The sequence below is a fragment of the Bufo bufo genome, chromosome 1 (assembly GCF_905171765.1).
Source record: "Bufo bufo chromosome 1, aBufBuf1.1, whole genome shotgun sequence".
In the NCBI taxonomy this organism is placed as follows: domain Eukaryota; kingdom Metazoa; phylum Chordata; class Amphibia; order Anura; family Bufonidae; genus Bufo; species Bufo bufo.
In genome coordinates, this window is record NC_053389.1 from 611,799,832 (window position 1) to 611,824,961 (window position 25,130).

The following is a 25,130-nucleotide window of genomic DNA, read 5'->3' on the forward strand; positions in this document are numbered from 1 at the left end:
GGGCCACGCTACCAGTCTGCCATGGTTTACCGGTATATTAGTTTTGCTTTTCCAGAAACCATATATTGCCCTATTTATGATCCTAAACTGCATCTCCCTCCACACTTCATTAACAGTTTCCTTTCTTACCCGAGTCCACCCTGACAGGATGACATTATTGAGGGTAGTCAGATTTCCAACCTTTGAATATTGCAAAATCCGATGATTGCATAATTCGATCCCTAGTGCTGGCATACAGGATAGCTAGACTTGGTTTCCCTTGTTGAGGTGACTGTGTGTCAAATTCATTGACTCGCATTTCCCCAGAATAGTCTTTTAGCTTTGCCCGTAAAGAGCTAATTATTTGGTGGTAGGCTAGGAAGGGTGAGTTCTCTAACTTATATTTGTTTTTGAACTCATTAAAAGTATAATACCTTTTTTCTTCTGGATGCTAAAAGTCAGATAAAGTCTTCTGTGCCGTAGAGTCATGGGGTGCACTAATTTTAGCCTGTGTTCCCCCCACCACCACAATCCTCTTCAATGGGGCAAGGTATTTGGAGACCTGGTACGGCAGGCCATAGCTTTTGCGAACTACTTTCCATGTCATTATGGTATCTCTTAGCAGAAGACTTTTCTTGATTGATTGTGGCAGCATGGAGAATGAAGTATGTAATAGGCTGCTTAATTTCTAGGGGTGTGCTAAAGCAGATTCTAGTGTATAGTTTGAGTAGTTACTGGATTCTTTGATCCAGTCAATACAGTGGCGTAATAGGCTAGCTAAATTATATGATCCGATATCGGGTACTTTTATTTCCAGATAAAAGTACTAAATTTCTTCTCAAGGAGTTTTATATCAGTGCGTTTGAGCATTAGGGGAATGGTCTGTAGTGGGTAAAGAAGTATCAGAAAGCTCATCATCTTTAGGAGATTACATCTACCCAAGAATGATAAAGGCAGATGATGCCATCTTCTCAAGTCTCCCATTATTGACCTGATTAGAGGTGGATAGTTTAGGGAATATATGGTTTCCAGTGTTCTGCCAATTTGAATGTCTATGTATCTATCGGAAGTCTTGCTGATGTGGATAGATAGATCTAGAAGCTCACATTTATTTTGGTTGACTTTGAAGCACGAGAACGTCCCAAAATGCGAGGACAGTGCAAATCCATGTGATAGGTCCCTGTGTAGACTTGTCAGGAAGAACAAGATGTCATCTGCAAACAAAGCATGTTTGACCTCTTCTTGATCTGTATGCCCTGTATGTTCCCTGCTAGGAGGATGGTTCTGGATAGTTGTTCTAATGCCAGATTGAAGAGCAGTGGTGAGAGCGGACATCCTTGTCTGGTGCCTTTTTGCAATGGGAAGGATGAGGATAAAAAAGCCTGGGGTGTACACCCTAGCATGTGGGTTCCCGTATAGTGCTGTGAGATATGATCGAAAGGCTCCATCAATTCCCATTTTATCTAGGACCAAATTTAGCCAACTCCATTTGATATTGTCAAAGGCTTTTTTTGCATCTATTGTCAATATAGCTGGGTGCCTCGTGACATGATCAAGAACTGTTTCATGACTAGTATTTTGGATAACAATTTAATGTCCACATTTATCAGTGAGATTGGTCTGTAGGATGTTGGCTATGTAGGATCTTTACCTGGCTTAGGTAGGACTTTAATATATGCCGTGTTACAATGTAGTGGCATTTCTGTTCCTTCCATGTATCGCTCATATACCTGTTGCAGTAAGGGTGAGATCTGGACCAGACGCCTTACCCAGAGCCAGGTTTTTAATAGTTGTCTGAACATCTTCTACAGTTATAGGAGCATTTAAGGATAGTCTCAGATCATTAGTCAATGTAGGTAGAGGTATGGAGCGTAACCACTCCCTGGCATCCCCTGTAGACGTTGTGGAGTCGGAGTATAGTTGTTTATAATAATCTAGCAGATTATTATTTTCCGTGGGTAATGGTGTAATGTACCTTCTTTTGATTTTAGTGCCAGAATCGGTGTAGAAGTAAAGGGGCCATTTGCAAGTCTAGATAACAATTTCCTAGCCTTATTTCCATATCTGTATAATTGGGCCTCCCTTTGGGTACCGTAAAGGTCTTCTTTTTTTTTTTTTGCAACCAAGTTTCATATTGAGATTTGGCTTCTTGCCAGGCCTTTTTGTTTGGCGGTGTTGGTGTAGCGATAAAAGCTACATATGCGTGTCTCAGTTTTAGGCTGTGTTGGGCTAGTTGAGTAGATGTATATTTTTTCCTATATGCCATATAGGAGAGCAGTCGTCCCCTTAGCACAGCTTTGCCCACATCCCATAGTAGTTGGCGATCTGTGGTTGTGGAATTATTGTCTAAAAATTCTTGCCACCATCCCTTCAGTTTAGAATACCTATTTGGGGATAGCCAAATGCAATCAGCTCCCCTAGGAACATGGTCTTGCATGTTTAGGGTCAGAGGAGCATGGTCTGATATTACCATGTCCTCAATATTAGTTGCTAGAAAAGGCGACACAAGAATATAATCTATCCTGGACCAGGAAGAATGGGTGTGTGGAAATGTGTATATTCCCTACCTTCTGGATGTAAAGTTCTCCATAGGTCTATGAGATGTGAATCAATCATTAGTTTCTGTAGTGCCTGTTCTCTCCTTCTCAGACCCCCTCTAGTGTCCCCACTCTGCCTTCTATCTTCCACTGGATTAACCACTGTGTTCATGTCCCCTGAAATCACCTTGCATGATATCGGGTCTTCTAGAACACGTTGTGTGAGGCTCTGGAAGAAGGGGCCATTGGACTTGTTTGGGCCATACACATTGTAAATACTAATTTCAGCTGTTGGGGAAGTAGAAAATGATGCATGTCATCTGAGTGTTTAGACTGTGCTGTGAATGGCAAGTGTTTTCGTATCAGTGTGATAACCCCTGCCTTTGATCCAACTGCTGATGAGCCATATACCTCACCTACCAATCACCTTTGCATTCTAAAGAAGTCCTGCTGAGACACGTGTGTCTCCTGGAGCAGGGTCACATCCGCCTTCATCTTCTCTAAGTGGCGCAGCATCATAAAACGCTAGTGGACCTCAGCCCCTTTACATTCCATGAAGCTACCCTCATAAACTAAACATATTTGTGTAATTTTCTGTCTAACAGGATCGGCTCTGTTCTGTGTCAACCTGAGAAAGGTCCCCCTTAACAGCAATTTCCCATAAAAAAAATTCAAACTAAAATATTAACATAGAAAAAAAAAATATATTGACATCCCAGAGGGTTAAGGAGTCAAAATGCACCTCTAGGTTTAGATGTCTAAGGACTTCACTTTTTTCCATCACAAATAACAAAACTATAACAGATATGGAATCAATAGCATTACTATCTCTCCATTACCCATGAATGACAGTTAAAGGGTACAATCAAGTAATAATTGCAGACGTGTGTCCATTTAGACACTTCTATGATCAAGGTCCTCCACCACTCTTTTCTTTCATATGTTTTTCTGAAATCCGGACTGGCGCTGGTATCTGCCTTGTTGCCTCTGTATCCCAGTCATCTATGGAGCCTCGTGGGAACATCTTGGGGTTCCCCATCGGCACCTCTCTTCTTTCCAGGGTCTTGGCTGCTTCCTCAGGAGAGTGATGCAATGTTTTCAAGCCATCAGGTCTGAATAGCTTCCATATAGCAGGGTACAGTAGAGTGAAATTTTACTTTTTGTTGTAGAGGTCCGTGCAGAGAGGCGTGAAAGCTTTACGCCGCCTCAGGACATCTGCTGAAAAGTCATTAGAGATGAGTACTTTGTGCCCTCTGATGAGGACGGGCTCCTTCATGTTCTTAGATGTCCGCAAGATGGTCGCCTTTTAGGAAAAGTCCAGATATTTGACGAAAACTTGTCTGGGGCGTTGTCATGGCTGGGGCCCTTGGTTATGGCGATGCGAGTTGTTTTTTTCTTTTCTAATGTCTGGGCCTATTCTATGTGACCGTTCCACTTTAAAAGTTCCCTGGAGGACCAAAGCCTCCGGTAATTCCATTTCACATATGTTCCCCAACTCGTGGAAGAGCACCAGCTCCAGGATCCCCACAATGCAGAGATTACTGCGTCGGGACCTATTTTCAATGTCATCTACCTTGTCCGACATTTTTATTTTTAGCTTGCTTTCAGCCTGTTGTAGCTTGTTACTGGTGATATTTAAATCTGCTTCCATTTGGCTAGTGGTGGATTCCATCGTGTCAAGCCTGTGTGCATGTTGCGTCACCTCAGCCTGTAATTTTAGAAATTACTGTGCCACAGTAGATGTCAGCGACTCCTGCAAGTCAGGTAGGATTCTCATTGCTACTGCCATAGCCAGGCGCTTGTAGTCGACCCGAGCGTGATCTTCAGATTCCTCTCCATCAGATGCTCTCAGTGTGTCAGGGCTGGAATTACTTTGTCCGCCATTACTGGCGCTGATATGCTTGGCGCGGCCTTCCCCGTCTTTCCAGTACCCTTTGCTTTGGTCTTGCTCCCCATGGTGGTCAGATATTTTTCCATGTATATGGAGGGCCGAGTAAAAGCCTACATGATGGGGACTGGGTGTCCCTCTCTAGCGGGGGTGTTAGTTTTCCGGGAAGTTTGGGAGAGAGCTCTCACCACACACTGCCAGCCATGATGGCCCCTACCACAGAAGTTAATGAATCATCCTAAGTACATACTAAAATATCCCTACTGAGAGTATTGGTGCTCCTATGAACCACCACATGAATGAATAGATTGGTGGCCATGCATGTCTGCACCTTTTCCCATTAAAGTCTATAGGAGTTGCTTGGCTGTTTCCTTGAAGAGAACTTATCACCATGAAAATGAAGTACAATCCGCAGTATGTCATAGTCCTGGAGATGCTGAGCAGATTATATATAGTTTTATGGGAACTTGTAATTTATTCATTTAAATCTCTGCTCATCCTGAGCTCAGTAGCCAAGTGGGCAGCCTTTTTCTGTGACTGACCGCAATCTATGTATACACATTTACACACGGAAGGCTGTCAATCACTCGCAGGACGCCTCACATGGCTGCTGAGCTCAGAAGGAGCAGAAATTTAAATGTAAATTATTACAAGATTTGCCGAATCCTTTCCCCCCAAAACTCTATCTCAGCCTGCTCGACCACAGCATACAACAACTCCATTATATTTAACGCTTAGTCTTTTGGGTTTTCTTTTTTCATGACCGCTATAAATAATAATGAATAAAAAAAATGCAATATAATATACATGTACTGCTGAACAATATGGTACAAATATGATTAGATTCTTGTCCATCTATCACCATTATATGATTTACCAAACGTCTGTGTTAACTGGGTCCTTAAGGAAACTTGCCATAACAATCAGACATCTATCACTGTTATACATCTCCTACTCCTACATCTGATGCCAGCATAGATATCTGGGAAGCCATTGCGCTTTGCTTCCACCTTATAATCATTTATCAGTAGTGAATGCCATTGCTCCTTCATTTTAAAGATATATTTACTTTTTTATATTGCTGCTACTTTTGTTACTCTGATGAACCGAACTGTTGTGGGAGTCAGGGGAAATGCGTCATGATACCCAGAAATAGTACTTGGTCACTGTAGAGGTGAGTGAGGGTTTAGCCACTAAGAGGTGGGGTCCTCCCTTTCAGGGCGAGTGCTATGACTGTAGGCAGGGAGTAGTACAGGGGCTTAAAAGGAACGGGGGTAGTTGTTCCCGATTATCAGCCCTGACCTTCGTCTCAGAGTGTGCACCCGGAATGGACTGTTAGGCCTCTTTCGCACGGGCGTGTGCGCCCCGTTGCCGCATTGCGGACCCGCAATACATGGGTGCTGTTCCGTGGGCATTCCGCATCATGGATGCAGACCCATTCACTTCAATGGGTCCGCAAATCCGGAGATGCTGAACGGTGCGGAACCCTACGGAAGCACTACAGAGTGCTTCCGTGGGGTTTCGTCCTGTACTTCCGTTCCGCAAAAAGATAGAACATGTCCTATCTTTTTGCGGAACGGCTGGATCGCGGACCCATTCAAGTAAATGGGTCCGTGATCCGCTGCGGCTGCCCCACGGACTGTGCTCGTGCCTCAGCGGGCCGCAGCACACGCCCGTGGGAAAGAGGCCTTAGTAAGAAGGATCAATATACTTACTTAAATACTTACTGATCTCTGCGGTATTCAACGTATAGGGGGAGATTTATCAAACAGGTGTAAATTAGGACTGGCTTAGTTGCTCATAGCAACCAATCAGATTCCGCCTTTCATTTTTGACAGCTCCTTTGGAAAATGAAAGGTGGAATCTGATTGGCTGCTATGGGAAACTAAGTTATACTTTAAATAACTGGCAAAGTAGGGAGGCTCAACACTTAGATGGACGGATAGCGGTGGGTTCACTGCTCACTGGGTCACCCACCCAGTTAGAAAATGAAAATGTAGCACAAAGGATTAGCAGGCACACCACCTTCAGGAAGAAATGTGGAATACTAAGTAATACTGTATTTGACTATTTATTGGTAAACACTTCAATGGTATCACACAATGTGCATTAAAACTCTCAATAAAACCACTAAATAAAACATTAAAATATCACTGAATGGCCAAGCAAGGAATGTTCAGAGGTGTAGCTCTCTCAATCAGTGCGGAGTCCAGTATGAAAAGTCTCCTGAAATGTATCACTATTATCGCATGAAAATGTCCAGCAGCAACAAAAGATATAGATTTACTCCACTTCTCTCATAAGCCGCCCAATGGCGTCTGGGTGACTAATTGCCAAGATTATCAAATTGTCTCTATGAGACTCTTACCACTCCGTAGTATTGGTCAGCAGAATCGCTGGAGAAGTAAAGGTAAGATGCAATCACCGAGACGCTGGATGCCGAATGAATATGCCTGGAACACTCGGCTCCGTTGCTTGGGGGGCGTGTTTACGTCAGGTGATCCTAATGGACGGATCAGGTGGTCAGGTCAGCTGGTGCAAACGTCAGATCACGTGGTACACAGGTCCTTGTACCGCAGCAACAGATAGTGTTGTAAATGCCCAGGTCCTATGTCACAGTGGGCGTCTATATTGGCAAATAGCCGCTTCAAGAGATATATTCTTTATTCACAGGAGTTCTTCTGTACTTTAGGTCCGGACCAGTACTGGATGTGGAAAATGCGTAGTCCGCTAGACGCGTTTCGAGGCCACTTGCCTCTTCCTCAGGATAAAGATCCTCAGGATCTTCCTTGCGATAATAGTGATACATTTCAGGAGACTTTTCATACTGGACTCCGCACTGATTGAGAGAGCTACACCTCTGAACATTCCTTGCTTGGCCATTCAGTGATATTTTAATGTTTTATTTAGTGGTTTTATTGAGTGTTTTAATGCACATTGTGTGATACCATTGAAGTGTTTACCAATAAATAGTCAAATACAGTATTACTTAGTATTCCACATTTCTTCCTGAAGGTGGTGTGCCTGCTAATCCTTTGTACTAAGTTATACTTTACATCAGTTTTTAATAAATGACCCCCATAGTATATGAAGTTTCTATCTCAGGAGCAAACAGTTATTATACATTTTTGTTTTTCATTGACTTATATTTGGGTTCATATTGTTTTTATTAGATCATATTAAAAGTTATATTTTAAGGGGAAGGTTCACATCAGTACCAACAGTAAAACATAGAGCTTGTCATATGCAGCAGAATATACATTACATAATATCGTGTTACCTCAACTTTTTCTGTAAATAATATTCCACCGTAGCTACATGCTTATACATGGTCATAATAAATTACTGGCAAGGAACCCAATTCTGCCCTTTATTCCCAAAAGTAGACAATTGGAAAGACACTTAGAGAACCAGTTACCATTCCTGACATGTCAGTTTTAGCTTCTACTTGTATTCCCAGTGTAATACCAATTCTGGAGCACCTATTCTTATGACTATGTTGTGCCATTCCTGTATTATTCCTGCTAGAAGTTTACTAATACATTGCCAGAAGTCTGCAGTAAAGATACTGCTGGGTGTTACCAGTTACAGGTGTGTCTGACCATGCTGCTGGAGTCAGACTGTGCAGGGAGACACCCCAATTGGTAACACCCATCTGTACCTTTACTGTAAACTGCTGAAAATTCATTCTAATAGAAATAACAGAGGAATGGCACAACATGGAGCCATAAGAATAGATGCTCCAGAATCATTACATGGAGAATGCAAGTAGTTACTACAACATACATGTCTGGAGAGGTGGCAGGTCCTCTTGAATGACTAATTATTATCTAGCAGTGTTGGGGCAGTATATAACATCTTAGACATTAAATATAATATACAAGATTGTAAAAATCGATATATTAACATATCATACACCATATATGCCCTGAATCGCACTGATCAAACATCATGCTAGAAAATGGACATTGTGGTTCACCACTTACTTCTCCTTTTGCAGAGTCTCTATCTGCTGGGCCAAAACTCTTTCTTCTTGTTGCATGGCTGCTTCTTTTTGCTCTGAAGACTCATCTTCAGAAGGAATGGTGGATAACCCATGGTCACCAGATGCATCTGGAACAGGGGAACGGCCCGAAATAACAGGGCTCAGATTTGAGCGAAGCCTTCCTTTTCCCTAAATAAAGAGCAAACCATGAATGTAAATAATTCCATACAATGTGCATTTTTCATCAAGGTGCTGAATATGGAAGCCTAGTATTCTGTCACCACATGAAAATGTATATTTGACATTCCCCCTTTTTTTTTTTTTTTAACTCCTTTACAACCGACTGGCCTATTGTTCATCTTTAGCGGTGTGTGAGGGCTTTTAGCCATTTTTTTTTGCGGGATGAGTTGTATTTATTACTGGCTAAATTTTGAGGCTCAAGTTTTGAGTCATTCACTGTGCAGCATAAATAACAAGTTACTTTGATCCTGTAAGTCCATATAGCTACAGCAGTACCAAATATACCCAATTTACTACTTTTGCATCATTAATGCACTAAAAAATATTATTTTTGTTGTGAAATATTCTGAAAGCCATAACTTTTACATTTTTCCCCATCAACTGTGTGAGGCCTAGTTTTTTTTGAGGGACAAGCTCCACTTTTCATTGGTTCCATTTTGTAGAACATACAACTTGTTTATTACAGTGTTCACCCAGGCCAGCAGTATAATTACGGTAACTTTATTCTATGGATCCGTTTGACTATGGAAAAATCTAATTGATATTATTTGTACTCCAAACTGCAATTACAAATATGAAAAACTCAAGAGGAAACACTAATGGCACGGTTTTCTACCCTGGAAGAATATACCTTATAACTGAGTTTTTTTTAAATGAAAATCTGTCAAATTTTATTTCCTGTAGTTATATCTCCGGCTGCCAGCTATTTGTATTCTTTTGAAACCTGAATAGGCGGGAGGAGAAGCGAGTTACTTGCGAGTTACTTCCACTGTTGTTACTATTTAACTAGTCTTCTCGGCAAGAATGGATGATCATCTAATGTGTGTGAGGGTGTCTCAACTTTTTCCAAATGGCGGATGTTGGAGGAAAGAAGGAGAAGGTGAGATAAGCAACTACTAGATACCTCTGGCAGCAGCTTAAGGCGCATTTACATGCGCCAAGGAGAAGAGTTCCTTCCCGACAGTCGGCTGCTTTTTCAGTGGAGGTGAAGCACTGCACTTACATGCAGCGATCACTTTCACAGTATGAAGACAAGAGATCGCTATTGCATTGTTAATATAGGTGTCTGCATGAACAACAGATCAACTGATAAATGAGTGTGTCGCTTGTATATCTGGTGATCTGATGCACCTTCAGACGGGCACATTGTCGAGAACGAGCGTATAACTCCTTCATTCCATGACCCACCAGTAGAGCTGAGAGGGCAGAGAATCAATATGGCTGACAACGGAACCGGACAAGAAACTAAAAGGCAGGTGTAGTTGGAACCAGACATAACTGAAGCTATAACAGAAAGGAAGCAAACAGTTACTGTCCATGAAGATTCTGCGATAGCTCTCACTTAAAGGGAGTCTGTCACCTACTTTGAGTGTTTTACATCACGTTACAGAACAGTTGGCCAACATAAAAATAGTACCTCTCGTGTCTTTCACACATCCACAAGCTGAAAAAAACACTTTCTAAAAAATATTCTGAATGGGTCCCGCAAGTGCCCAGGGGGGTGTTATGGCCACAAGTGCCCAGGCCCCTCTCTGATGTGCCCAGATAACCACTCTCCTTGGATTCCTTTGGCCTACCCTCCTCTCCTTATTCATCCTCCTCCTCTGGCTTAGATCTCGTGCGAACGCTGTTCACTGCTGGGTCCGAGCATGCGCACTGCTCTGCCCACTATGGGCAGAGGCACTGATCTTAACAGTGCGCATGCGTGGGCCTGGTGGTGACCGGCGCTCGCACGTGATCTAAGCCAGAGGAGGATGTTCAATTAGGAGAGGAGGGCGGGCCAAAGGACACCAAGGGGAGCGTTAACTGGGCACATCAGAGAGGGGCCTGGGGACATGTGGCCATAACACCCCCCTGGGCACTTGCGGGACCTTATCTGCATATCTTTATAAAAGTGTTTTCTTCAGCTTGTGGACGTGTGAAAGACACAATACAAGTACTACTTTTATGTTGGGCAACTGTGTGATAAAGTGATATGAGCGGAGTAAAACGCTGAAAGTAGGTCACAGACTCTCTTTAACGTTGTCTGGAGCCATGCTTTAATAAGGTGTAATGTTATGCACCATGGAACTCTTCATGATTAAGATTCCCTTATATTGTCATATCTTTCCATATAGATTAAATATGTTAATGACGCCCTCATCTAACCACCACTACACCTTTTATTTTACTTTTAAGATGGGATGTTAATATTACTTCAGTTGCTTTATAGAAAATGTGCAGTATGTACAGTACATGAACTGAGACAAAAAAAATAAAAAATAAAGATATACCTATGGGACACACGAAATCAAATTCAGGTAGTGCCTATTTCTGAATAAATATGATTTGTGAATGAAGAATCATGCACAAGGAGTATAAACCTAACACACTGCAGGGGTGTGGAAATCGTTATCGCCCGACGCCCGGGACATGCAGTTCCGGGCGCCGGGCAGTTCGTTTGTTCAGTAGCTTAGCCCTGCTGCGGGCAACTAGCAGGGCTGAGATGGCTTTGTTTACCGGAGCAGTGGATCGGCGACAAGCTGGGGGCATGGAGCGGCGGTGACCGAGCAGTGGGCGTAGAGCAGTGACGCAGCCGCGGTGACAGAGCGGAGGAAGGGGGGGGGGGGGGGGGGGGCATGGTGTAGTGTGGGGGAAGAAGAAATGACAGAGCTGGAGGGGTGGAGCAATGAAAGGCTCTGTCACATCTCCGGACTCGGGGGGAGGAGCAGTGACAGAGCCTTACAGAGCCAGGGGCATTGATAGAACTCTCAACTCTGCCAGCATCCCTCAGAGGACCCCCTTTGTGCAGGTGTTGTCAAACTAGGATGGTGAGGGGGAAGTCCTTTCCATGCCACATCAGCAGCTAATTTGCCTAAACCACCTAGAGGTAAGGGTAGTAATGTGCTAAGAGCAAGAGTGTGCACTAAACTAATTGCTGTGATCACATTAAGGCCTTGTTCACACCAGGCAGTGCGTTCCGGCCTGATTCTGTCCAGAATGCACTGCACCGCATTGCGGCCGGCTAACTATATTGTGGGGCAGGAGAGGGCGTAGTGGTCTGTTGAAGTGATTGGCACCATAACCATGTGGCACCATAACTATGCCCAACGGCTGCAATGCGATCGGCTGCACAGGATCGCAAGGCACATTATGCCCGCGGTCCAGTCCAAACAAAATGCTGCAAGCAGCATTTTGACTGGACCTCAGGCATAATTGTGCCTTGCGATCCCGTGCATCCGATCGCCTGCGGCTTTGGCTTTGGTGCCATTCACTTCAATGGATCGTCACGCCCCCTCCTGCCCCACAACATAGTGAGTCGGCCGCGATGTAGTGCATTCTGGACAGAATCATCTGGTGTGAACCAGGACTAAACTTAGAGTCATTTCACACCACAAAGACTGGAACGCAAGCCAGCCACCTCCCTGCATAAGGAACCGTGGCGGTGCATTAAAATATGGTTTTGATTTAAAATAATTTTTTGTATCAGGACAAGTAGATTGTCATGAGGGACAAATAGATCCAGCCCCCGCTTTAGTCCTTCGACAAGTATTTTATTTATTTTTTAATTTCCACACCCCTGACACTGTCAACCCCAGAAAATATTTTTTTTTTCTAAAGTGCCCTTTATACGGGCCGAGAATCTGAAAGATAATCGTTAACAAGCGTTCATAGGAACTCTCATTAATGATTTTCTGGCGGTGTACCGCTGTTTCGCATAGACAAAAACGTCGTTTGACAGCAGCAGATCTTGTTTGATCTGCTGCCGGCAAACAACGTGTATGAGGGGTGGCATTAGCGATCGCTCCTCCCCATACTCTGGAGGAGATCACTGAATGTAAATACAACAGTCTCTTCCACCAGCGAGCAGCAGATGATTCCTTCCCAATAATCTGCTGCTCTGTCGTCCCATGTAAAAGGGACCTTAGGCCGAATGCACACGGCCGAGAGCGGTCCGTGGTATGCCGGGCTGGATTCCTGTTCAGAGCAAGAGAGCACGGCATCATTGGTTGCTGTTCAGAGCAGGAATCCAGCCCGGCATACCACGGAAAACGGCCGTGTGCATTCGGCCTAAGGTGGGTAGTAAAGTGACTCTTTACAATGAAAGTAATGTCAAGATGAGGACAGGACATGCTGTTCAGGTGAACACATAACAGTGTGAGTGCACTTGTGTTAATGGGGACACAACAAATGAGCGTCACAGACAGCCTGATATTCGTATACATACCGGCAGGGTGCTGCGATTAATGCTCATAAATCTAACTGCAATTAGTACAGGTTTCTGGATTGAAAAAGGAGATGAAAGGAGAGCAGAAGGTTAGAAGCAGGAGAGTAGCCGAGGAGATGATGAGCAGAAAGGGCAAGTCTCAGTGTTAGTTGTAATGATGTTGTCCCAACGTATCCCACTAGAGCCTATATTTTCTTACCATGGACCTGCGGATTAGGGACAGGCGACTCTTGGCTTTGTTCTCTGCAAACTCTAGACTGTTGATATCCTTCAGACGTGCTTTATATTTATTCATTTGCTCCACAACAATCAGCTCCACACAACTAAACCAAGACAAGCAGAAAGAGCAATGGGTCATTATTAATCAAAGTGGTACATGGAATGGAAAGATAGCTTAATAATAGGGCAACTAGGTTACACTTATGGTTTTACATAAGCAGATTTCTGCTTATAAATGATCGCGGATCAATGATACAACATGTCAATAGGTGCTCATTAAGCGTCGTATACATGTGGCAATCATTTTGAGTATGGGGGCTGAATAATCTCTAATAGGATCATTCATCCCCATACAGTTTTCATTTTTTAGCAGCACATCCCCGACCAATGATTTTTAATGCCGCATAAAAGATGAGATCACCCAACAAACGAGCATTTAATTGTCAGCAGGTTCACAATGACAATCATCGGGAATGATGTTCAATCCAACTGATCGACCCTTGTAAAAGAGTCCTTACTCCATACAATTCAGCAAGAGTTTCTTTGGTTAAGTAAAGGCATTACTATTGATCACATGGATGAGGATGCTACAAGGCCGATAGAAACATCCTAAATCAACAAACTGATGATTCTTACGCAGTGGTTTTGCCAATGTCCCGTACGCTCTGCAGTGGATCTGTAGTGTCTGGACAACGGAGAATGCATGGGGCAAACACAATTGCCAGTGCATTGGCAGACATGCGATTTGTTTCCTCCTGCTGGGCAATCCTAAAAGATCACAGTCATTGGTAAACACACATTTATCTGCTGCTCAGGTTATACAAAGCATATCATATTAATTACAAAAGTAACAGTGGCAACCTGACAAGGTGGAAGATGAGTCTCTCCAATGTACTGAGATGTGTCCGGGAGAGCTGGTCTATTACAGAATACACTCTCCTCACGGTTTCCTTACGATCACCAAGACCTTCGAGATAAAAAAATAAAATAAAAATCCGAACTAAGTAACACTGGATAATAGTGAACTAGTGCATCTATAGTATATAGTCACTGTAAACCAGTTTCTAGGCATAAAGAAACCGGTTGTTAGTGAGATGAGACACATTGGATGTCACAAAAGCCCGATGCAGCCCTCCAATATTAAACTTGTGGCATGCTAAGCAACGGCACCACTTAATTCTGCATTGAACATATTACAGGGGTTATATGACCATAATCAAAAATGAATTACAGTCAGGGGGTGTAAAAAAAAAAAAAGCATGACTCACTGTACCCCCCTATAAATGTCTGCCATTATTTACCCATAGATCTAAGGAACTCTTCATAGAGCTCAAACGTCATCAAAGGATTGGGAAGTTCCCTCAACCACTGCTTGAAGACACTGGCAATCACATGGATATTGTAGTCATCCAGATTCACACCGTCAATATCTGCAGCAGAGATAAAACACAAGGAAAATGGCAGATTTTAAGCAAAGCAACTAAGCAGTAATTATAGTAGGTAATTCCTAAAGCAAAAATGGAGCTTCCAACCAGAAACTGACTTCTTCCATGTCTCCTGTCAGTCTGCGGCATGTTAAAGTTATTACAGGGACCAAAACACATACTGAAAATTGCATCAAATAGGAAGTGTTGAAGCCTGCAAGGAAACCGAGGCAGTTGTAGAAAAATTATGCTATAGCAACCTATACTTAAAGGGGTTCTCCGGCCTCTTCTTGGGGAACGTTAATTACCTGTGGAGGAAAGTATATTACAGGTATACTTACCCTCCACAGAGCAGCCCTTCATAGGATCCTCTTCACGGTCACGCGACCGCTCCAAACGCAGTTTCCAGGCTTCCGTTCCAGCGCCGTCTTCTTCTTTTCTTGCCTGAGACAGGAGACAGAACGTCATCGCTGACGTCACTGCCTCCTGCCGGCGTTCTTAGGTCCCGACTCATGTACACTACTGCGCATGCTTCGGGACCGGCCGTCTTTTCAGTGTACAGGATTCTATGAGAAGCCTGTACTAACTGATACACAACGCAATGTAAGCTGAGGGGCACTGAATAGCAAAGGAGGCACTGGATGGCACACAAGAGACACCGTGGATGGCAATGGGGGAACTGGATGGCACATAAGGGGCACTGTGGATGGCAAAGGAGGCACTGGGTGACACAAAAGGGGTACCGTGGATGGCAAGCGAGGGGCAACAGGGGCACTAGATAGCACACAAGGGGCATCGTGGATGGCAAAGGGGGCACTAGATGGCACATGAGGGGCACTGTGGATGGCAATGGGGGCTCTGGATGGCACACAAGGGGCACTGTGGATGGCAAAAGGGGGCACATGAGGGGCACTGTGGAATGCAATGGGGGCACTGGCTGGTACACAAGGGGCACAGGATGGCACATGAGGATGGCAATGGAAGCACTGGATGGCAAATAAGGAGCACTGTGGATGTCACTGTCACAGGGGCGCTGTGGAGGTCACTGTTATGGGCGCTCAGTATAAGTGATAGGGCTTATGCACGGAACCATATCTGTTTTGCGGTCTGCAGGTCGCGGATCCACTAAATAAGGCCACTGTCCGTGTGCAATTCACATTTGTTTTGCATTGAGTTCTATGGGTTTTAGATCTGCATTATGTGGATCAGAATAGGGCATGTTGTATATTTTGCAGAACTGACATACGGATGTGGAAAGCACAGGGACGTCATCAGTGTGTTTTTTTACATCCGTATGTCAGTTCCAGTAAAGACAGAGCATGTCCAATTCTGGTCCTCAAACTCATAGAACTCAATGGGACTGCAAAAAATGTGGATCGCAAAATGGATATGGTCATGTGCATAAGAGTTTAGATACACAGCTCAGCAGGCAGGATCATACAAGATAGGATTAGATACACAGCTCAGCAGGCTAGATCATACAAAATGGGATTAGATATACCGCTCAGCAGGAAGCATCATACAAAATGGGATTAGATATACCGCTCAGCAGGAAGCATCATACAAAATGGGATTAGATATACACTTCAGCAGGCTGTATCACACAAAATGGGATTAGATACACAGTTAAGCAGGCAGGATCATACAAAATGGGATTAGATACAACGCTCAGCAGGCTGTATCATAGAAGATGGGATTAGATATACAGTTCAGCAGGCTGCATCACACACACCAGGCTGTGTATCAGGCGCACATGCATGCTAGGATTAGATTCAGATGTGTTTGGATGTGCTTGCTGTTTATCACACTCTGGAGATGGTGAGGGAAGAGCCTGTGGACGGTCAGTGATGAGTTTAGATACACAGCTCAGCAGGTTGTATCACACAGGATAGGATTAGATACAGATGTGTTTGGGTGTGCTTGCTGCTTCCAGCTGTTTATCACACTCTGGATATGGTGAGGGAAGAGCCTGTGGACGGTCAGTGATGGGATTTAGACGCTGTGTGTAGAAAGATGGACCCAGGAGTTGTAGTGGGTGGAGCTGCTGCAGGCAGAGCAGAGTGGGGGGCGTGGCCAACCTGTGACTCTGTGCAGTGCAGCCAGGCTTGTGTATCAATAAAGTTATGTATTCAACAAAACAAGAAGGGGAGAAAGTAAACAGATCTGTCAGGATAGTCTGATGTCTTCCAGGGAGAAAGAAAAGCTCAGACATGAAAAACAGGTATTGGGGACATATGTATGCATGGAGAGGGGCGTTAGGAGCACATAAAAAGAATTTAGATTTTTGGACCGGACAACCTCTTTAACGCTAGAAAAAAATAGAGGTTTCATAAAAAATTCATATAAGTTATTTACATTAAAAGGGTTATCCTGGATATTATTATATTTTTTGACATCCCCACCCAGCGATGTATACTTACTTGGTCCCTGCCACTTCATTCCGGATCCATGGCTTCCAGGATTTCTTCACCAGACTTTCTGTTCCAGTCTGCGTACTTCGTGTACGGATTGGGTTATGTGCGAAACTGCAGCCAGTGACTGGTCACTTGGGGAAATGTCACACTGAGGCCAGTCGCTGCCTGCAGAGGCACATGGGACCATGGACCACGCATCTATTAAGGAAGTTTACAGGCGAGGACGGGAAATATGGTGAAGTCGAGAGAGGGAGAGTGTGTTTTAACTCCTTAATGACCAGGCAAATGTTTCATTATTTCATCAAAGTGCAACAACTTTTTTTTTTCCCCGTCTATGTAGCCGTATAAGGGTTTGTTTTATGCAGGTGTAACTTATTGATTGACTTTCATTAACTCTTTCTGGGAGGGAGATGGGAAAAAATAGCAATGCTGCCACTGAGCTTTTACGTTATAAATTTTGCGGCATTCATTTTTCGGCATAAATAACATAACTACTCTGGGTCAGTGTGATTACAATACATACAATCAAATACATATAGTTTTTTTTAACGCTTTACTACTTTTGCACAATAAAATCCCTTGAAAATGTTTTCGGAAAACTTTTTTATTTTTCGTTCTACGGAGCTGTGTCAGGGCTTGATTTTTGCGGGATGACTTGTATTTTCATTAGTATCATTTTGGGGTACATAAGACTTTTAAAATAATTTTTTATTTCATTTTCTAGTGGCGAATAAGCAAAAAACAACAATCCTGGAGACTAAGCATAGTGACCGCAGTTTTCTGAAGTGCAAGCACTAGCCCCGCAGCACATGTTTTAATCTAATTTTATTTTTTATTTAGACTAGATTAGACCAGGACTATAAGATTAATAGGGGTTTATCTATTTGTATATTCATTTATTCATATGTTTTCGTCTACATGCACACAAACGTTGTTTGTTTCAGTGTCCATTCCGGTTTTTTTGCGGATATGATGCAGACCCATTCATTTCAATGGTTCCGCAAAAAATGTGGAAAGCACACCGTGTGCTGTCCGCATCAGTATGTCTGTTCCGTAGCCCCGCAAAAAAAAAAAAATAGAACATGTTCTATTCTTGTCCGTTTTAGGCATTGTTACAATGGATCCGCAAAAAAAAAAAAACGGATGCCATGTCATCCTTTTTTTTTTTCCGGACTGCAAAACACATATGGTCGTATGCATGTAGCCTTAGTTACCGGTATATATCTTTTATGTCTCAAAGATATATATATATTTTTTTTTAATCAACTATTTTTTTTACAGCGTTCACGGTAAGAAATACATGATTACACACTTGGACACGCTGGAGGCATATGCTCGGAAACGCTGGAGCCAGGCTTTGGGCCTTCACTAGGCCTTAGCCTGCCTGCACTGATATTTTATTCATGGGGTGCCGATGGGAGACACAGGGAGTCTGTTTCCGCTGTAACAGCTTACAGGCCGTGGCCACTATTGCCAGTTGCATGTAAGGGATTAAACAGCCCGGATCGGCGCTCCTGCCAGTCCGGCCCATTAGAGCAGGGGCGTGGCTCCAATGTTAAGGCCATCCCCCTGGTCTCTGCTGCACAGGATACGCGTGCAGCACTTAGACTCTTACTCTTTACGGAGGCCAAGTCTAAGACCCCTTACTGACTGTCTTAAAAAAAAGAGTATTGGTGGTCACTAAGGGGTTACCGGTGGTCAAGTGGTACATATAAAATTATTAGTATAGTACTTTTACTAAATTACCATACCTCCATCGGTCCAACCCTATTCTCACTTTATTATAAATAGGATTCATAGACCTTTGTTACCATAAACCAAGTGGTTCTGTGATGACAAATTAAGCCATGGACCGACAGTGCTGAATAGAACAGAATGAGGACTGTGAATGGTAAGCGCTTCTCACCTGTGTCAAGGTTCTGCCTCAGTTCCCGAATCTTATTAGTGGATCCTGGTTTCCTGTAAATGCCCTCTGTATACAAGCCATGCATTTCAATGTAGCTGATGAGTTTCTCCAAAAGCACAGGAACTGTCCGATCTTCGTTAGTGAGACGTGACAGTTCCACCCCAAAGTGACGGTTGGACAACTCGTGGTCATACTAATAAGCAAAAGACAAAGTAGTATGGATGAAACAAACTACAAATGTATTTCTTGCCTTTCCTGAACAAACCCAAAAAAACAACAACATCTCTCTAGTACTACGTCCTAGCAGCACAGCACCCCACCACCTGATACATGACTGCAAGCTACCTTTGCCTTCCCTCCTTCTGTAACCTGTCTATGTTGTCTTAAGATACAAACCCTTTTCTATTAAAACAGCCACCCTAGTCATCAGCCGATTACCTGCCGATCATTGGCCATCATCTAGGAAAGCACTGACTGACCTCTGCAAAATGTGCTGTTTTTCACGAGTTCAGTACAGTACACACAATGTACTATATATTATATTCTCCTTCATAACAGATTTGTGTTTTAGACCTTGTTCTTAACAGTAAAGAAAAAAAATGGTATCCTTCTAAATACAATCGTAATTTATAGGACTACAACAAAACATTTACCTTTTTACTGCAGGATGTGGTGATCTGGGAGCAGCATTTCTTGTGACAAGCAAATCTACATACTAAAAGAGAGCACCAGATTAGCAACCAGCAAACATCAGGTTTCTAACATTTACCATGCATCTATAATGATCACTACAAGAGAAGCCAGCTCAGGCCTAACATGGCACATCTTCATGAGATCTAAATGGTAGCAGATTCAGACATGCCAGATGCCCCATGATTCTGCATCTGATTTTATACAGGGTAGTGAACAGATTTAGCATCAGTATACAGCTCTCTGGGCAAATGCCAGGTTCACTGCGGCCCCATCTGTAGCTTAGAATGCAACCACTTCCGATGCTTGGGAAACTGAAAAAGTCACTGCATGGTGCCTTAGTGGTGATGATGGTCCAGGATGCAGTGCAGGCAAGGTAACATCAGAATCCCAGTAACTGAACCAGCAGGACTTGGAAGACAGCACCAGTTAGAAGTGACTTGGGCTGCACATACCTATGTACCTAGTGAATATCAAGCCTGATGAATCTGACGAACCTGATGAGCAGCGGACTATGCAGACCTAGACATGACAGCTTTAGACTCTGAGGTCTATGGATCAATTACTCCACCTCAAGGTTACTTCCCTACAAGGGGAACTGCAGGAGGCTCAGGGGAAGGGACAAGGTGCTCGGGACGGCTTGCCTCAGATGATGAATGGCTTAGAAGGCCCTGACTCGGGAGCTGACCAGAATGCAGTCACTGAGAGGAGATCTCCTGAGAACGGGAGCAAGTTGTATTGAGGAGGAGAAAAAATGTGAGAGCTGACCTGAAGTGAACACCATCCATTTTGTCTCTTCATGCTTCTCTTTTGTCTTAATGACCAAATATAACCAACACCCCTTTTTCCTGTTATTTTCCAATACTCATGAGGAACTTTAATTTGCTGTATTTGCAAGTAGGGAACTGCTGACATAGTCAGGATATTATTAAATTTAGAAAGGGAACATGGATGACGCACATAAATGTAATGTTTATTCCGATCAGATGAATTACCCCTGTTGCTATACATCTCTGGCTGGTTACTTTGATGTTTGGTATGTAGGGGAGTAGGCCCCCAGGCAATAGTCCGTATACCCAGTAGAGAATCCATTAAACAGCAAACGGTCTGCGTCTTTGATTCATAGGGTGCTGCCACAGACTCAGGTTTTTTATGCCGTTTTTGAAGCCAAAATCAGGAGTGGATGATAAAAGGAGAAAAAGTATTGACAGATATGACTTCGCCACTGTTTTTAAAATCCACCTTCAAAAACTGTAGAAAATAACCTGAACGTGTGGCAGCACCCTTAGGTTGGCCGACCCCCCTGAGCACGGGGAAGACTATTAACTAATTTGAATCCCTAAGACAAAATGAGGTGAAGTCCACAGTTTGGGACTTCTCATAAAGTTGCAGCGACATTTCGGACCACGCAGAGCCTCTAGGTGTAATGTACCATGTAGCCGGTAAATTGTCACATGGGCACTTTATTTTGCCCATTTAATCCAATACAGCAGTCCCTCAATAGTTTTGGAATTAAGAGTGTAGCCCGAAAATATTGTACTCGGAGAAAAAAGCACTAGGGATCGACCAATATTGATTTTTTAGGGCCGATACCGATAATTTGTGAACTTTCAGGCCGATAGCCAATAATTTATACCGATATTCTGTGAAATGTCATTTTAAAAAAAAAAAAAAATCCTACACAAATCTGCTGAAAATGAATATTTTTATTGTTAATGTGTAGTTTTTTTTTCTTTTGTAAATCTTTCTTTTTTATTTATACTTAATATTTTGGTGGTTTTTTTTTTTACTAACTTTTAGCCCCCTTAGGGACTAGAACCCTTGTTCTATTCACACTGATAGATCTCTATCAGGGTGAATAGGAGCTCACACTGTCCCTGCTGCCCTGTGCTCTGTGCACACAGCAGCATGGAGCTTACCATGGCAGCCAGGGCTTCAATAGCGTCCTGGCTGCCATGGTAACCAATCGGAGCCCCAGGCTTACACTGCTGGGGGTCCGATCGGAGGAGGAGGGGACCCTGTGGCCACTGCCACCAATGATTAAAACTGGGGGGGGGGCTTGGGTGGGGGGGCGCACTGCGCCACCAATGTTTTTAATACGGGGGTGGGGGTGGGGGGCGCACTGCGCCACCAATGATTAATACTGGGAGGCTTGGGGGGCCACACTGCGCCACCAATGAAGATAAATCTCTCATTCATTCATATACAGGAGGCGGGAGCTGGCTGCAGAATCACATAGCCGGCTCCCGACCTCTATGAGTGGTAGCTGCGATCCGCGGCACCTGAGGGGTTAACTACCGCAGATCGCAGCTACCGCTCATAGAGGTCGGGAGCCGGCTATGTGATTCTGCAGCCAGCTCCCGGCCTCCTGTTCAATTTGAATGAATGAGTAAGTCAACATCATTGGTGGCGCAGTGGCCACAGCCTCTCCCCTCCTCTTGTCATCTGTCTCTTCACTGGCGGCAGCAGCACAGGGGGAGGGAGACACTGCTTCCTTCTCCCCTGTGCTGCTGAGGGAACACGGAGAGCGCTGACAGCAGCGCGATCTGTGTTCCCCATACGTTATCGGAATATCGGCAAAATAGATACCGATAACTGTCAAAATCCTGAATATCGGCCGATGTCGGTAAAACCGATAATCGGTCGATCCCTACAAAGCACCCAAGAGATGAAGATTAAAGAGAAATAAGTTTAAAACTACTTTAGATAAAGCAAGTCCTTACATGACAGCCAATCAGTTCATGGACTTCAGTATAAATGTTGGCCACAATGTGAAATTCCCACTCCGATGAATCTTCCAGCCAACTGCAAGTGCTGCAGATCGGCACTACTTGAATATGGTTTCAATATACCATGGCCGAGGAAAGACCATTGTTGAAAATATTGACCACTTTATCATACTGGAATACTATCCGACAGTATTTCAAGAGTAGCACAGCATGGTACAGAAATTACCTTCTGAGAAACCAATACACAGGAGTATTTTACTTGCAACATTTTGTATGCCTATATCTTACATTTACAAACAGCAGCTCGGTCCATGATCCAGATAAGAGAAGAACAGAACTCGCAGTATGTGGGAATGTTGTATTGAGTGGCTTTAAAAATATGACCATTGTGTTCCTCAACCTGAAGTGGGAAAATAAAAAAGGCGAAAAGGAAGAAATGTAAGCATAACAGAAAGCTGGTCAAATACTGACAAATCAGAGGCACAAGCCTGTAAAATATGGAAACTGAAGAAATTGGTAGTTCTAAAAAGAAATATCGGGATAAAGCAGATAGAAATGCGAGAAAAGAGTAACAAGGAAAAGTATACAGTCAATTGGCACTTACAATATCTGACTCTTTTTTCCGTCTTTTCTTTCTTTCTGGTTTGTGTGTCTTGTAAGAAAAACATATACAGATGCACAATTACGACAATGTCCTGTTTTTTTTTTTTTAGCTAGCTCAAGCCTTTTCATTCATCTATACAACAATTACCTTCCCTGGTGTATAATTCAGAGGTTTATATTCAGTGACAAATTCATCTAGAAAAATCTTGAATGTATTGATCCACACTCGCACTGGGGACTCGTTCCAGCTTCTTTGTTGATGTTGCTTCATGGTCTTGTCTAAGATCTGTTCGAAAAGTGCTCCAAGGTCCCTGTATCGGATACTTTTCCCATCTTCTCCCTATTACAATAGATGGTTTAGGTAATATTCAATAGCCAAAGACTGCATTTAAACAAAAAAGATTGTCCGTTTACACACAAAATTATTTTATTCGGACTAAACTGATTTTTCAATGGAAAACCTGATTTACATCTTTTGTAATCTTAAAAAAGACCCTGGCTGACCTGCTGCATGTGCGCTTGGTTGCTAAAGACATCTGTGTTGGTCCCATGTTCATATGTGCCCGCACTACTGAGAAAAGTCATGTCTTAGTATATGCAAATGAGCCTCTAGGAGCAATGGGGGTGTTGCCGTTACTCCTAGAGGCTCTTCTCTCTCTGCAACTGCCGCACCCTCTCCACTTTGATTGACAGGGCTAGGCAGTGAAGACATCATCACACCTGGCCATGTCAACCAAAGTGGAGAGGGCGCGGCAGTTGCAGAGAGGGCAGAGCCTCTAGGAGTAACGGCAACACCCCCATTGCTCCTAGAGGTTCATTTGCATATATTAAAACATCATTTTTCTCAGCAATGAGGACACATATGAACATTGGACCAACACAGAGGTCTTCAGCTGCCATGTGCACATGCAACAGGTCAGCCAGTTTCATAGGTACCCCCCCACCAATTAAAACTTGCCACAGAGGGCATCAAATTCTATGTGATTAGCTTTGCAGAGGTCATCCTCACTCAGGAGATTTCCAGCCTGTACATATTCCTCTGTATAGGAAAGCACAGCAGACCACACCACACCACACTTTCCTATACAGTGAAAATGTATGCTCACCAATACCAGTCCAGCATATGCCAGGACACCAAACGTAGTTAAAAAATCTGTTATGCAAATAGAACCTAATCCATGAGGAACTGTCTGAGCTGCATTTTCTTATTGCTTGCACAGCCATGTCACATTACTATTGAGAGAAGCATGCCTAACAGGAAACACCGGCTGAACTGTGAAGGTCTTGAAATAAGAGAAGCAATATACAGATCAGCAAACAATAGTTTTTCCTGTCAAAGGTGAGCATTCCTTTCAAGCATTTATTCAAGAAAAGGAACATTTCTCATCCGTCTCATTGGGGGACACAGGCGTGACCATGGGTATAGCTGTTGCCGCTAGGAGGCGGACACTAAGCACACAGTGTAAGCTCCTCCCTCTTCAGCTATATCCCTTCCTGCAGGGACCAAGCTAATCAGTTTTAGCTTAGTGTCTGTAGGAGGTGGGAGACCAGGGGTTCACCCAAACCCCATGCTCGTTCCCGCTCTCCGGAATAAAGGGAGGACCAGAGGTTCCCATAAAAACCTCTGTCTCCCGCCAGCAATTGCATCACCCCGGCAGCCCCAGAGAAAGTCCCCTCTGTTCCGGTGTAGCGTCCCTCACAAAGGGCCGCACACTGAAGGTGATGATCTGGCTGGAGCCAGGGGGGAAGAAGACTTCGGACAGGTGAGTAGAAGACTGCCTACAGTGCCCCCTCCAGTACCCTCTCCTCCCCCCATGTGGTCGCCCTAGGTACTGTGGACGGTAATGGGAGCCCGGTAATGTTTAAATGGTACCTGGTGCAGGGCTCAGGGGGCTGCTCCTGCTGTGTGGCCACACGCGCGGCGCTTCCTTGGTCTGATGGCGTCCTCATCGCCGCCTCTATAGGGCCGCTGGGGCCATTGGTAATTGCATTTGGGGCCATCAGTTTCCACGGCAGCGTCCTTCTAAACGCGCCAGGGAGAGGAGAGGGGGCGGAGTTTTCTCCTGAGCGCCACTTCCTGGTCGGCGCATCTGCTGGGGCTGCCGGGGCAATTATTAATTGAGGCCCCGGCTTCTGTGCGGCCTACTCCTGCAGGGGCCCCTCCGCGGCTTATTTTTTCCTGGCCGGAGTCTGGGTTTGGCCAGGGATGATGACGTGTGTTGCGGCAAGCACGGGGGCGGGGCCTGAGAGTGAAAGGCGTGGCCTGACAGGCGCTGAGAGCCGACACAATTTTTTGGGTGGGGCTTATG

The 25,130-nt window shown here is 44.0% G+C and overlaps 1 protein-coding gene across 3 annotated transcripts in view; it reads right to left on the reverse strand.

Moving 5' to 3' along the window:
* MYO9A (myosin IXA) overlaps nucleotides 1–25,130 on the reverse strand; it is a 114,231-nt gene that overhangs the window by 4,319 nt on the left and 84,782 nt on the right. For 2 of the 3 annotated variants that reach the window (XM_040413681.1, XM_040413680.1), the window contains 10 exons: nucleotides 22,970–23,161; nucleotides 22,823–22,870; nucleotides 22,507–22,618; nucleotides 19,453–19,514; nucleotides 18,800–18,992; nucleotides 14,357–14,485; nucleotides 13,917–14,022; nucleotides 13,692–13,823; nucleotides 13,036–13,159; nucleotides 8,391–8,578 (listed from right to left, as the gene is read on the reverse strand). In XM_040413681.1, the coding sequence (XP_040269615.1) occupies nucleotides 8,391–8,578; nucleotides 13,036–13,159; nucleotides 13,692–13,823; nucleotides 13,917–14,022; nucleotides 14,357–14,485; nucleotides 18,800–18,992; nucleotides 19,453–19,514; nucleotides 22,507–22,618; nucleotides 22,823–22,870; nucleotides 22,970–23,161 (1,286 nt within the window). Of the gene's footprint in view, nucleotides 1–8,390; nucleotides 8,579–13,035; nucleotides 13,160–13,691; nucleotides 13,824–13,916; nucleotides 14,023–14,356; nucleotides 14,491–18,799; nucleotides 18,993–19,452; nucleotides 19,515–22,506; nucleotides 22,619–22,822; nucleotides 22,871–22,969; nucleotides 23,162–25,130 lie in introns of all 3 variants that reach the window. The other variant, XM_040413679.1, reaches the window with a different exon arrangement.